The following is a 13,732-nucleotide window of genomic DNA, read 5'->3' as shown; positions in this document are numbered from 1 at the left end:
TCTTGCCTGAGGCACATAATAAAGATCCCAATGGGTCAGACTTTCCAAAAGTTACTGAATAGTTTGGCATATTATGTTTGAAGGTCATTTCGTGCGGCAATCCTGTGGTGAGCGTATAACCGTGTTTTGCTAATTCCTTAGCAAGGGTGATTGGTGTGTAATGTCCATCGGGCAGCAATACGCCTTGATAATTGCCGCCGCCTTTATGCTCAGTGACCAAGGCATTGACTAAATTATACCAAGAATTGTACAAAGAGCAACTAACCAGCCTAACCTTATGGGCTTTGATGGGGGGATTCAGATAAGTGGTAAAGTTATTCTTGTCGCTTTCCAAAAAGACGATCATATATTTCAGGAAACACAGTTCCCTTCGTTAGAGCAGATACGCCAAAGCTACGCCTCCGGCCAGCCCTGCGACTCCTACAAAGACCAATTCATTGTCTTTTTGTTTCTTAGAAGGCTGGTAGTAATTCTTAAACTGAGGCCTTTTTAACCCCGTTAATGCCGCGGGGTGTGCTTGCGCATAGAGCTTAAAGGCGTAGTCTGTATTTTCGAAGTTCTTATCCGCCTGCATTTTGTCTTGGTAATTCTTATCCAACCAATCCCTGTAAGCTTGTCTTTTTTCATTCCAAGCTGCCACGTCCCTTTGATATTTCTCCAGCGCTAAATCATGCCTTTTCCTTTCGGCGGCCAAATCTCCGCTGCGATCACCTCTAACTAATCTATCTAAATACTGACCACCATAATTAGCTCCAGTGAATGCTAAGGCTGCAATAACTCCACCTGCGACCACGCTAGCCATTATATATTAGAAAATCACAGGGATTTTCACGAGTTATGTCGTTGGCAGGTACTTTTCCTTCCGTAGGTAATCCTTTACCATGATAGCCCCGCCTACGGCAGCGGTCATTTTAGCAAAATTAGCGAAGCTCTTGCTTGGGTCTTCAGTAAAGTCTTCTTTGAGCACTTTCTTACCTACCCAACCAATACCCGCAACGATGGAAGTAATAATAGCTGCTTCTTCAACAGTTTTCAATAACGCGGTTGACATTATATTACAGAGCGAGAAGGAAAATCTAGGTCGCCACGGCACGTGGTGATAAATCTACTCCATTTCAGGGATCTTACTTTTTCTAACAGCTGGTTCCACAGGTGCGTGCACGGGCGCGTGATATGTTGGCGGTTCTACTTTTGGCTTCGTAGCCCGCCATTGTAAGTAAAGGCTGCCTGCTGCTATAGCAACTCCTAACGCGCCAATGACGTACCCAGGATTAATGAAGGATTCCTCTTCTTTTTCCTCCACCTTTTCTTCTTTTTTGGCTTTGTTCTTTTTATTCATCTCCGCGAGCTTCTTACCGGCAGCGACTCTGCCTGGAGATTTAACCTTGGTAATCTTTTGCTCCTCTTGGGGCTGCTCTACCTTCGACTCTGGTTCACTCATTTATATCTAAGGACTTGAAGGACTTGATAAGTACTTGATAATGACTTAAGGACGACTTAATAATGACTTAACGGCGACTTGACTAAGTACTTGAGGTGACTTGACTAAGTACTTGACAACGACTTGACTAAGTACTTGAGGTGACTTGACAACGACTTGACTAAGTACTTGAGGATGACTTAACTAAGTACTTGAGGCGACTTGATCAGGTACCTCAGCAAGTGCTGCCTGGAAGACCTTTTCGACTTCTCTGTCCTTCTTGAAGTCCTTCCAAGACACCAGTACCTCCTTCAAGTCGACGTGCTGAGCTACGTGCAAAGCCGCAGAGGCAACTGCCATTAACTTACCGCACTTCAAAGACAACCACCCGCAGGTTATCTTAAGTTCTTGGGATATGACATAGTCATCTCTTATGTCCTTCTGTAGTTGCTCCACGTCGTCTATGGGCAGCGCAAGTCCGAGAAGCTTGGTGGCAAGTCGGATAGCGGAGTCTGCTACGGCGTCCGTGGTCTTACTTGCAAGGGCAGCCTCATACCTCTTATGGAACTTCTTAACCTCCTCTTCTGACAACTTATTAACTTGCTCATGGGTAAGTTCCTTGCCTATCATTTCTTTACACTTCCCCGAAGACACAAGGATGTTAAGTTGTTCCTTAAGGTTACTTTCGTCTAACTGCGCGGGGACTTCATCTAAGAGCTGCTCAATGTCCATATATGTTAATGGAATACGGAAACCTCAAAGAGAAGATCATTTTGGAATGTTGGTGCGTTTTTAAATGCCGCATGTATTCGTGTAACTGTTCCTTGCTTATCTCACCGCCGTAGTCAGAGAGAATGGTTTCCAGATCACTACGGCTCGGAGTATAAAATACGACCAGGGAGCCTATGTTTTCCCTAAAGGGTTTAGAGACGCTGGTAAGCTGCTGGGAAAGCAACCAAACGCTAATATTGTCATGCCTACCGCTAAAGGCAAGCTTCACCAACTCCGAAGTGCGTCTTTTTACGTCGTCCCCGCAGGCAATGTCGTCCAATATGAGTAAAGTCTGCGTATTCTTGGGGAATTGTTTGTGCCAAAACTTCAAATGGCTGGATAACTCGTTAGGGTCTAAGATATCTACGAAGAAGTCGTCGTCTTTCACTCCTATGCCCGTCCAGGTGCGGTTATTCACGTAGGTGGGGCATAATAGCACTATGTAGTCAAAGCGGTATCTAAAGGGTCCTAATAGCTGCTCTACCACGAACTGGGTCTTTCCGCAGCCGGTGGGTCCTACTATCAGAGCGTTACAAGGCATGTGATCTGGGTTCATTTATATTTTAGAAAATCACAGGGATTTTCACTAGATATATAGATGGAGCCAGTGGAAGCAGTGCAAAGAATTGTCGCCGACGCAAAAGATAAAAGAGACACTATAGAAATGCAAAGGGAGGAGATCGATCGGCTGAAAGAGCGCGTGCAGGAATTGTACGATGAAATGTGCGGTCTGAAGCGCGCGGAAAGGTTTGGTGCGCTTTTGACGATGGCCGGTTGGGCAAAAGAAAGCGTGCAGGACTTTATTAAGTATCCCTTATAAGGCTTAAATAACACTTAGTTATAATGAAGTGCAAGCAATGTGAAAGGGAGTTCAGCAGCAAGCAAAGATTGCAATATCACGTCGAAAGGCGGGTATGCAGTAAGGAAGTAAACAACGTTACCGTTTGCGAGGACTGTGATAAGCAGTTTAGCAGCGCGCAGGCGTTGGAGTACCATCGTAGCAGAAGGGTTTGTTTAAAGAATGTATGCGTGCGCTGCGACGAGGACGTTACCGACGTCTGGCACCGACATAGATGCCTTGGTAATTACGATCTGCTGGGCGTAGCATGTGAGGAGCACGGTGACGTTGCCGCCCGATGTTGTCCGGTTGACACCACGAAAGTGTTAACGCAAAGGAAGAAAGAAATAGACGAAACGTTTGCGGAGTTTGACCTCGTAGAAGGTGTAAGGTGGGAAGATAGGGAATATTGGGAGGCAACTTGTGAGCGCTGCGGCTGTCAAAGGAGCGGTCAACATATTTGGCAGTGTTTGTATGAGGGTCAAGGCGGTTTTAAAGAGTACTTAGATCGCTTTGATGCTTGGCATGCCAGTAACGAGGCGGCAAGGAAAGCCCGTAGAAGTTAGAAAGGGGACCTAAGATAGTAAGATAGGTTTGTGCAAAGAGTCTCAAATCCTGATCTTATTTTTATTGTTGTTTGTTAAGTATCATCAACAAAACAACAATAAAAATAAGGACCCCTTTTAAAGGTATATGCTAGCCTACGCAGCCGCCTTCTAATCACCCTTTCAATATATGGACTGTATTACTTGTGAACCTGCTGCTGACTGCATAATCCCCCATAAGGAGAAAAAATACTCCTGCCTTTATTGTGGCAGGGTATTCTTAGAAGACGCCTTTGACGACCATTGGTGCTTTGCCGACCCTAAGGCACACCGCACCCTAGCGGATGCACTTAATCACAAAGAGGATTAACCTCCTTATTCCGTTCGATGTCAAACTTCCAACGGCCGTCGACCTTACCATAACTGCGCAAATGGGTGTATTCCTCACCTTGGAGGACATACCGCACGCAATCCGGCGCCCAAAGGGAATATTCCTGGCCTACGTCGTCCTTTAAGACCAATCGTAGGCGGTCTAATTCCTCAAAGTGGACGTAATTTTTTATTTCGTATGCTTTACCATGATCCAGGTCGCGCCAGTGGATTAAGTTAAGTCGCATTATATCTATGAAATATTTTTAAATGCCTTGTTAAAGTTTCAGGTGTCTTAAAACGCTTTATACACCACTTACAAGGAATTCTAATGCCCGCGGAGTATTCGTCTATAGCCCTGCAGAGGACGTCATAGTCGTTGGAGACCATTGTCTTAAAGCCATTAAGGTCATACTGGGAAATCAACCGACTTTGGTCTGCGGAGAGGACGCCGTTTCCTTTCGGGTTCTTTAATTCTATGACGAATCCCCGGTATTTTTTATGGGCGTTTAAGATGAGGAGGTCAGGCTGACCACGTTTGTAGCCTTTCTTCCAGCACACGATGCGCTTTTTTGCAGAATCCTGTAGTTCTCCTAGGCCGGGCGTTAGGAGAATTCTGTGGTGAAATCTGCGTATGTAATCGACTACTTTAAAATGCAGGTCGGATTCGTTTTCGATCTTAAAGACCAACTTATTTGGGGTGTCAAAGCGTTTGTTAATAGCATATTCCCCGGTTTTCCTAAGGGCCGGCAGTACATCTCCTAGGACCCATTTACGAAACTTCTTTGCTTCTTCTAACTGAGACCCAAATATTAACTCATAGAGACCTTCTTCATTTAAATACCTGGAATGTGGCTGTTCATTAAGGGTGTCGACCTGACCGACGCCCCTTATGTTTTCCCTTAAGAACCGGTTTTCTGGGGAAAGATGTCTTCCGATTGCATCCCTGGTGTTACTGTAACCCAAACTCAAAGCAACCTCGCGGGCTTTAAAGTATAATTTGTCGCCTTGCACTATGCATTGCAGTTTCGTGTCGTTGTTTTCAAATACGCGAAGCATTGTATATTTAAGAAATATTTTAACATTAATATGCAACGCTCTTTAGCTGATTCATTTCTACGCTCAGTTGCGCGTCTGAGACGACGAAGACGTAGCAGTTTATCTTATCGCCGTCGCCCGCACTGCGTTTTTGGTGCGTTTGATCTCCAATGTTATGCCGTCCTGCGTATTTACTAGACGTAAACCCTGACCATGTAGGTCTTCGTCGTTAATGGTGCGCATGTCAATCCATAACGCATATTTGTCCTTAAAGAATTCCTCAGGGCTAATTTGGTCGCCAAACTTGCGCATGGCCTCTCTGTACACGTCTGCGGGCTTTATCCCCTGGGAGTAGACCTTGTTTGGAACGCCGTTTATGTTGACCCCTACGTTAGTAATGTTGGGGTTGTGAAAGGCTTCGGAGTCGCGCTTACCGGCCTCGTAGGGTTTGGCAAACACCAACATTAACCCCGTGAGACTTCTTCGGGGGAGGTTAATGCTTTGGTTGATAACCTCATCCGTCTTATCCAAGAAGCTAAACGTCTTATACATTACTACGTGGTCGTAAAGGAATGCCTTTCCGGCGCTGTATTCCATGCCAGCGCTACGGGCCAGCTCTTCGCTGTACACGGTCTCATACTGTAGCTCTAAGTTGGTAATAGAGTATGGGGTTGTCGTGGTAAGTGCAGTGCTTAGCCCACCAATGATGTTATTAGCATCTGCTAAAGTTACTTCAAACTGTAGCTCGGATAACTGTCTTGGGTAATACACACCGTGATTCGTGATTACTTCAAAGTCTAATGGTATGACATACTTGCTACCATAGGCGGTCTTTATTCGCTTTGCGTCTGCCACTGCGGTTTCTCCGCTGCCGTCAGTAGGTTGCGTTTTCGTAGGTGTGCGGACCTTACGTAGAATGACACTACCAATTCCCTGCTCTATCCTTTGCGCGCGGTCAAATGCTGTTAACCATAGATCCTTATAGGTGGTATACAGATCGTACCTATTCAAATCTAATAGCGATTCCCCGGCGAACTTTACGCGCATCTTAGAAACAATGTTGCGACCCACGTTGTTAACGATAATCCTTTCGTCCGTGGGGCTTGACTGCACCGCTAGGTCGAACCTTAACGCCAAGGTGCCAGGAACTAAGACTAGGTTATCCGTTAGGCGGGGCACGCCTACGTACAGGGTTTCCCCTGGCTTAGCGCTAGAAGGTGTGAATGTGACCCGGTGAAAGGTGCGTTCTGCTTTCAGCCCGCCAACCTGCTTAGGTAATACGTTGGGATTTAACTTTGAGCTTATCATATATAATGGAAGTAGAAGGAACAGACCCCGACTTCGATCCCACCACTGAGGAAGGTCAGGCTGACATCAACGACGGTGATGAAGAACCGCTGCTTCCCACCCAACAAGTCGACGATTCCCTAAGGGATAGGATTGCAAAGGTCCTAAGACATCCCAAAGCACGCGAGTACACGTTTCCGCGTGAGCACATAGAGCTTCAAAACATGGGCGAGCCGGAAGCAGCCGCGCGGGAAACCGTAGAGTGGGCAACGCAAGAGCTAGAGCTGCGCTACGACAACTTCGATGCTGACGACGTAAAGCTCACGGAAAAGGGAAACAAAGTCCTAATAAGCGTCCAAGACTTAAGATTTCCCGACAAAGACCGCTGGACAAAACCGCAAAACCTCTTTGATGAGGAGGGCAACGTTAAGGGTGACGTCTTGAGATTAAGAGGCTTTCAGCGTGCTACTAGAAGCCTGTTAGAAAGGCTGCACAACTTAACCGAAAGGACCAACGCGGAAAAACGTGCCGCGGATCTGCAAAGGGAGTTAAGAGAAAAAGATGTAGAATATGCAAAGCAAGGTCAGCTACTTGCCGATGCTGAAAAGAAGTCCGCCCATCAAGATGAAAGAATAAAAGAAATAGGAAATCAGGTGGATCAGGCCCTGCGCGAATTAGACAAAGCACGGGAGGACTTAGGAGAAGCCCAAAGCTCTGGCGCCTCAGTGGAAGCACTGCGGGAAACGTTGGAAGAAAGGGAGGAGGAATACATGAAGCAAAACCAGCGGCTTGCCGACGCGCATAGGAGGGAAGTCGAATTTAAAAATCAAGAAATAAGGGAGCTGGTAGACCAAAGAACCCAAATTCGACGCGAAAGAAATCAAACTCAAAGGGCTCTTAACCTCACCCTGCAAGAGTTGGATCTAATTAAAGACGATACCGATAACCTGCAAACCACCATAGCCGGCTCTTTAGTGGAACGGCGACGGTTAATGGCTGAAATCAATACTAAGGAGGAACAAATCCGGCAAAGAGATCAGGCCATCGAAGACCTGGAGGGGCAAATAGAGCGGCAGCAAGAAGTAATCAATGACCAGGCGCGCCCCGAAGAAGAAAGGGAGGCAGCTCAAAAGGAAGTAGATACGCTCGAAATACGCCTTGCGGAATTACAAGCGCAAAAGGAAAAGCTGGAAAAAGAGCTGGGGCTTACCACCAAGGAAAAAATAAAAAGAGCTCTGGTGAAGTATGGTATTCCGCTGGCATTTGCGGTTGCTATTAGCACCGTAGTAGGAGTCATCCTATCCACGCTTAAGGCTACGGGCGCGGGCGTAAAGAAATTAGGCAATGGGCTGACGGACTTGGGAAAAAAGATGGCAGCCGGTCTTCCTTGGCTGCTGGGTTCGGTTGTTTCCTTGGCACTTAGGGCCGGCGGCGAACTGTTGAAGTTCGTGGGGAATAACATTTGGATCCTCGTAGTAGCTATTGGGGTGGTACTCCTGAAGAAGATTCAGGGTTAATCTTATCCGGGTACGTTACTGGTGGCTTATCGTCGTCGGGCGCCCGAGGCATCCTCGACTGGGGATAAGTAAAGATGGTATTCGCGCCGCCTTGATAATGCGGAACTAGCGGCAGCACACTCATGGTGCTAATGGGCTTATGATTCCAAGTAGCATCCGTTGGAGGATTTTTTGCCGGGGCGGCATTTATCCGAAGGTAGGCAACGTCGTTGGGAAGAACCTGAAGCTTCGCATATTGACAATTGGCTATCATGTGAAAAGTTACCGGCGTTAAGTCTTCTACAGTCGGCGGTGGGGGTTCCGACGAGAAATGAGCTGGGTTCCTATTATTATCTTTTTTTCTGTAGGGTAGTAATGGGCGGTCATTCTCATCAACGATCCTAAACCCGACATTACACGAATACCCCGTCGAAATGCTAATGGTACACATGGTCAATCCCAGGCCCCCAACCTTCACCCACAGCCCGGTGTCATGCCAATGCTGTTCTAAGTAGTCCTTCTCCTCCAAAAAACGTAGAAACCAATCTTCCTTCGCGTGTGGGTTCATATATCTAAAGGCTCACCACCGTAAGAGTGCTAATGGTCTTGTGATTATAGGCTGTATCTCTCTGATTTTCTATGCTATTTATGCAAACGCTCCCGGTGTCATCTACGCGCATTTGCAGCTTTACCTTCCCATGGCAATCGGCGACCATGTGGAAAGTCCAAACCGATAGATTTTCGGCGCTGCCGGGGTTGGGCTCTACGGAGAAATGCGCAGGCTCCCTGTTGTTCGTCTTCGCGCGCATAGGCTGCAGTATGCCATTCTCATCCAGGAACCTAAAGCCGACGTTGGCGTGACTACTCGTGCCAATGCAAATACTACAAAGGATTAACTTCTTTCCCGAGTAGTTCAAATTCACGGACATGCCCGTGACATCAACCCAAGATGCCTGGGTGTATTTTTTCTCGCCTGTGTAAGTCGTATAGACACAATCTACTCCAGCTACGTAGGGGTTGTTCATCGCCATATATAATAGCTCAGACCAACGCCTGCGGCGGCTAAGCCGGCTTTTAGTAAGTTATGGTCATATTCCTCGGGTATCGCAGGCAGGACCTTCTTTTTGGGCTTCTTCTTTACGTTCTTTGGTGCGGGCTTTTCTACGTGCTCCTTCTTAGGCTTCTCCACGAAATGGGGGATGCTTCTAAGAGTGTCAGAGTTCACGTCGTTCACCCCAAACTTCATGTCCTTGGTAGCTCGCTGCAGCTTATTGTTGTAACCCACGACGGAATTGGTGTTGATAACCAAATTACTTGGCATCAACCAACAACCAGGCGACAAAGCGTAATCCAGTCGCACTTTAGACTGCTGCACTGCAAGTTGATATCTCTGCACCGACTTAGAGATCTCATTCTCGATAACAGCGCTTTCGAAGAGGACAAGGAATACTTGTTGCGTTTCCTGTGACGCACCGGAGGCATCTACGATGGGGCTGCGAGTGCTAACCTGGGCCCCTAGAATGCAGTAAACAAAGGCTTCGATGCTTCGATTAATCCTTGCTAGGTTTTTCAGTCCAATGCCCTTTGCGGCAAAGAAAGGCGCCCAAGGATACTTTTCTTTGCTTTCTATGTAGTAAATTAAATTACCCTTCGTTCCGCTGCCTCCTAAGTCCGAGAATTCGTAAGAGCTAGGATACCCCATGCCCGGCGTTTCTATGCTGGCACCAACATACGAAGCATAGGTGTAAGTCTCTCCTAAACCATGGGCGGTACCCTCTTTGTTACGAAAATCGGGGTTGGTAAGCTTAAACTCATTCCTTAATCGCTCCCATGCGACTTTGTCATATTTGTTATCCTTCGGGTTAAAGATAGTGTCACTAGGAAGCGGCGCTCCTAACTCAAACAATATCCTACGAATAGTAAAAGCAACATGAAATCGCAGGAAAGGAATATGGAACATATCCGCGGCTATACCGCATCCTTTAGTAGCAGCCCAGACGGCAAAGTTTAACTGCTGCGGCCAATACCGCATGTTGGGACCTGATAACCATTCTCTGGATTCTTTCCCTGAGGTATGTTTCATGGCAGTTTCTCTAAAGATGTCTCTGACCTTTGTCTTGAAAGTCGTAGGACCCACGGGGATTTCTAAGGAGGTAACCATCTTAGCAAAGTCATTCGCTCCACCTTTGTTGTCGTAAAATGGGTAATTCTGGGTTGCCGGCAATAGATTCTCTGGAAAATTAGGTTGCCTTTCTTTATGCTCGGGTTTTGGTTGTAAAATCTTAGGATGCTTTGGCTCCAAGTCCGCATTGCTGTACATCCTAGAGCCGTTATAGTAAATCCCATCGGGTCTTCTTTCGAACTTACTAGGGTCTGCATGCGGAAACATCTTCCTAAAGGCCCTCCAGTTCCAGTAATCCCGGTTGTCGTGATGTGGCTGCTCCTCAATATCATTCCCAAAAGCGTCGTACATTAGTATATATAATGGATGTTATACCATCAGCACCTCAGTTGTACCCAGATGTTCCCAATTATCACACTACGGCACCAATAACGGAACCTAACGAAATGAATGCCGAACACTTCAGGCTCAATAAAGCAAATTTAATCCTGGCTTACTTGGAAGGGCAGGCAAAACACTACGAAAAAGTTAGGAAGAAATACGTCAGAGCCCGGAGTACGCTACATAAGATTGCGATAACTTCAGGGTCCATATCTGTTGTGTTAACGGGCTCCGGCGTTGCTACTTCGCTTACTGGGCCGGGAATAATTGTTGGAGTTCCTTTGGCCGGCGTTAGGGCAGCTTGTGGTATTATTTCGGCTGTTGCTACGGGTATTATGAAACAGTTGTCAAGCAAAATATCCAAGCATGACACGACAATAGCCCTGTCAAGGGCTAAAGTAAATACAATTACCGATCTTGTCTCAAAGGCTTTGCGTGACAGAAAGATAGATGATGTAGAATTTTCGCTTATTCTGGCCGAAGAAGACAAATACGAGAAATTAAAGTCGGACATAAGGAATAAAAAAACAATCGTAAAAGATCTTTCCGAGGAATCTCGCAAAAAGATCTACCAAGAAGCGAAAGAAGAGCTTCAAAGAAAGCTTGCTCAGTAAATATCGTGACGGGATTCTATTTACATATCGAACGTCAGTCTAGAAATTACGCGTAATCTTATGCCATAAGATTTATGCTAATTACTCATCTTATGGCATAAGATTTATGCTATTCGCTCATCTTATGGCATAAGATTTATGCTATTCGCTCATCTTATGGCATAAGATTTATGCTATTCGCTCATCTTATGGCATAAGATTCACTATCTTCTCGGAATCCATCCTAATAGGGGGTGGCTGGGGTCTATTTTGTAAAATATTTCGTAAATTACGTCGGGGTAATAAGGAATATCCTTATTCAGCCGACAAAACATCCACTCGGCTCTGCTCATATCAGAAACCTCAGGAATAGACTTACCGGTAATTTCAGACAAAAGATAGGGAATAGCTTTGTAATATTTCCCTAGTTTTAATTTTTTCAATGTCTTCCGTAGGCTTTGTGGGGTTGGCTCTTCTAAATGGTCTATGATTTTCTTCTTTACTTCGTTGTCTAAATATATCGGATGTAAACCTTGGATATGACTCATCCAGTCCCTGAAGTATTTTATTCTCTTATATGGCGTTTTCTTACGACCTCCATTGGCGTAATACTGCTCTCTGGTAGCATTTGGTACGGCATTACGAATATTCTTACCACACTCGTAACACTGTGCTGACGTGTCGTCTTCTATTCGCATTTTCTTACCACAACAAATATACTTATTTGGCTTAGTAGGTACAAACTTGGGTTTCAAGCACTTTACACAGAAATCATAAGCAAACTCTTTACAATCTTCGCACTCCATATATAGACTAACATATTTAAGTGCGCTGTTGCCCTCAACCACACTTGGAGTGGGGGTCGTCCGTAGGTGGATTTTTGACGCGGGTCTTACCCCGTGTTGAGATTGCGCTGGAACCCCCATTCCCTATACTACTTGTGTTAATATGTACTAAAAATATTCTGAGCGTTTGCGGGCTATTCTACTTCTCTTCGTGGATTGATACGGGTTTTAGAACAATTTTCCGTGAATTTGCGTTGATTTGACCCCCTAGGCCTCCGACGACCATGATCCTTTGCTTTAAAACAATAGATTGTTTTCATGTGACGTCATAGTAAAATAGGGCAATTCCGATGTCGACTTTCAAGTTTCTATAATACCTGTTTCTGAACGGCACATAGTTAAGGCTTTTCATTTCGAAATCGGGGTGGAAAGAGCTCCGACACCGATTCAAGATTTCGTTTTCCGATTTTCACGTCATCATAAGCTGCTTACGAATCCGATCAATTCCGATTACGAGGCTAATAAAAACCAAAGCTCCACTCGAGGCGAGAAAAATTGGAAAAAGAAACTCGCCCTTTAGCGAAGTTTTTGCAATTGTGCTTCATTCCATCTCGTACCCAGAGTACGAGATTATGCTTCACTTTACTGTGTGCCGACCCAATAAAAATGCAGATGGAATATAAATCCGCAAGGAAGCTGATTCCATGATGAATTGATCGAGAGTTTGCAAAAAGATTTCTTTTTTTACGCTAACATTTTTTTGTTCTACAATACTTGGACATTTTTGCCATTCTCTTTTTCACTAATTTTAAAGTGCACATGAACCCTTTGACAATACATTCAGTACTGGTTCTGCATAAAGTAAATAGTTGATTGGTAAAATATTTCTTGATTTAAGTGATGCGTCTCTAAGTTATGAAGGTTTATACTTCCAATATGTAAATGATGGTGACGTCAGGTAAGGTATTTGAGTGTTTTTGTTGCAACTAGTAATACTAAATGCTGGCCATTTTGAAAATAAAATTTTTAAATAGCTTTCATGTAAACCATGAGTAAAATAATGATGCTTTTTAAATACTGTATCTATGAACCAGTTCGATTTTGTATATTTAATTAAGCCTTAATAGACGTCACGCTCATTAGCATATTGAAAGTATAAACCTTCATAACTTAGAAACGCATCACTCAAATCAAGAAATATTTTACCATTCAACTATTTACTTCATGTAGAATCAGTACTGAAAGTATTGTCGAAGGGTTCATGTGCACTTTAAAGAAGTCTTCACTTGCATCAACTGTAACAGTGACGTGACGTTTGCTGTAAACGTTTACGAAATGCTAAACTCTCTAGTAAATATTTTAATATTTATAATTGAGCCAAACAGATGTCACACACATCTCAAAATTGCTGCGATCGTAGAAACTGACGAAATTAGCGCACACTATACAGAGACATGTTCTAAAGCATGCTCATATGTAACGTGGAAGTTTTTTCCCCCTAAAGCGAATCTTGTTCTTAGCTATTTACCTTTGTATTCGATTTTTCCCAAACGCAGCCACGTGCTTCGCAAAGACTTTGGTTTCCATGCTCCGGATAGCAGTCAAACTTTTCAGCATCGCTCACTCCGTTAATAGTTCCAAAGACGCTGCAAAAGACTATCAGAATGAAAAGCTGTAGTAAAGCCATGATCACCCGAGAAGTAGTGCTTGCTTCAGATAGCTTTTGTAAATGGACACCGAGATATGTACGCAGCCGCTATTAGTAGGGGGCTACGAGATATATGATAATCACATCATTACAAACACCAAATTGTCAGGTCATGTCACACTAGACTGATGACCAGAACATCACGTCACCTAAACGTGACCGAGTAGATTGACCTCCCAGTCAAAAGCCCCCATATCCCCCTCCCCCTCCCCCCTCGTGAGACCCAAGTTTTAAAGTGCACGCGTCCTAGTGCGGTAATTTTCAAAATGATCAGCTATGCAGTTACGGTAAAGAGCACTGCTGAGGGAAACTAAGAAATCAAGTAAAAGAAAGAATAAAATTAATGGTAAAAAGAAGAGAGGTAAGGATCTGCAGAAAA

At 44.8% G+C, this 13,732-nt stretch overlaps 1 protein-coding gene across 1 annotated transcript in view; it reads right to left on the bottom strand.

Moving 5' to 3' along the window:
• Window positions 1-13,430, bottom strand: part of LOC116290000 (sucrase-isomaltase, intestinal) — a 34,081-nt gene extending 20,651 nt beyond the window's left edge. The window contains exon 1 of the mRNA XM_089027308.1: window positions 13,174-13,430. Coding sequence (XP_088883434.1) covers window positions 13,174-13,332 — 159 coding nt within the window. The 5' untranslated portion in view covers window positions 13,333-13,430. The remainder of the gene's footprint in view (window positions 1-13,173) is intronic.
• Window positions 13,431-13,732: the final 302 nt, after the last annotated feature.

The sequence above is a fragment of the Actinia tenebrosa genome, unplaced genomic scaffold (genome assembly GCF_029948245.1).
Source record: "Actinia tenebrosa isolate PJP-AT-01 unplaced genomic scaffold, QUT_ActTen_1.0 PGA_scaffold11__36_contigs__length_13525064, whole genome shotgun sequence".
Lineage (NCBI taxonomy): Eukaryota > Metazoa > Cnidaria > Anthozoa > Actiniaria > Actiniidae > Actinia > Actinia tenebrosa.
This window is presented reverse-complemented; position numbering and strand designations above follow the sequence as displayed.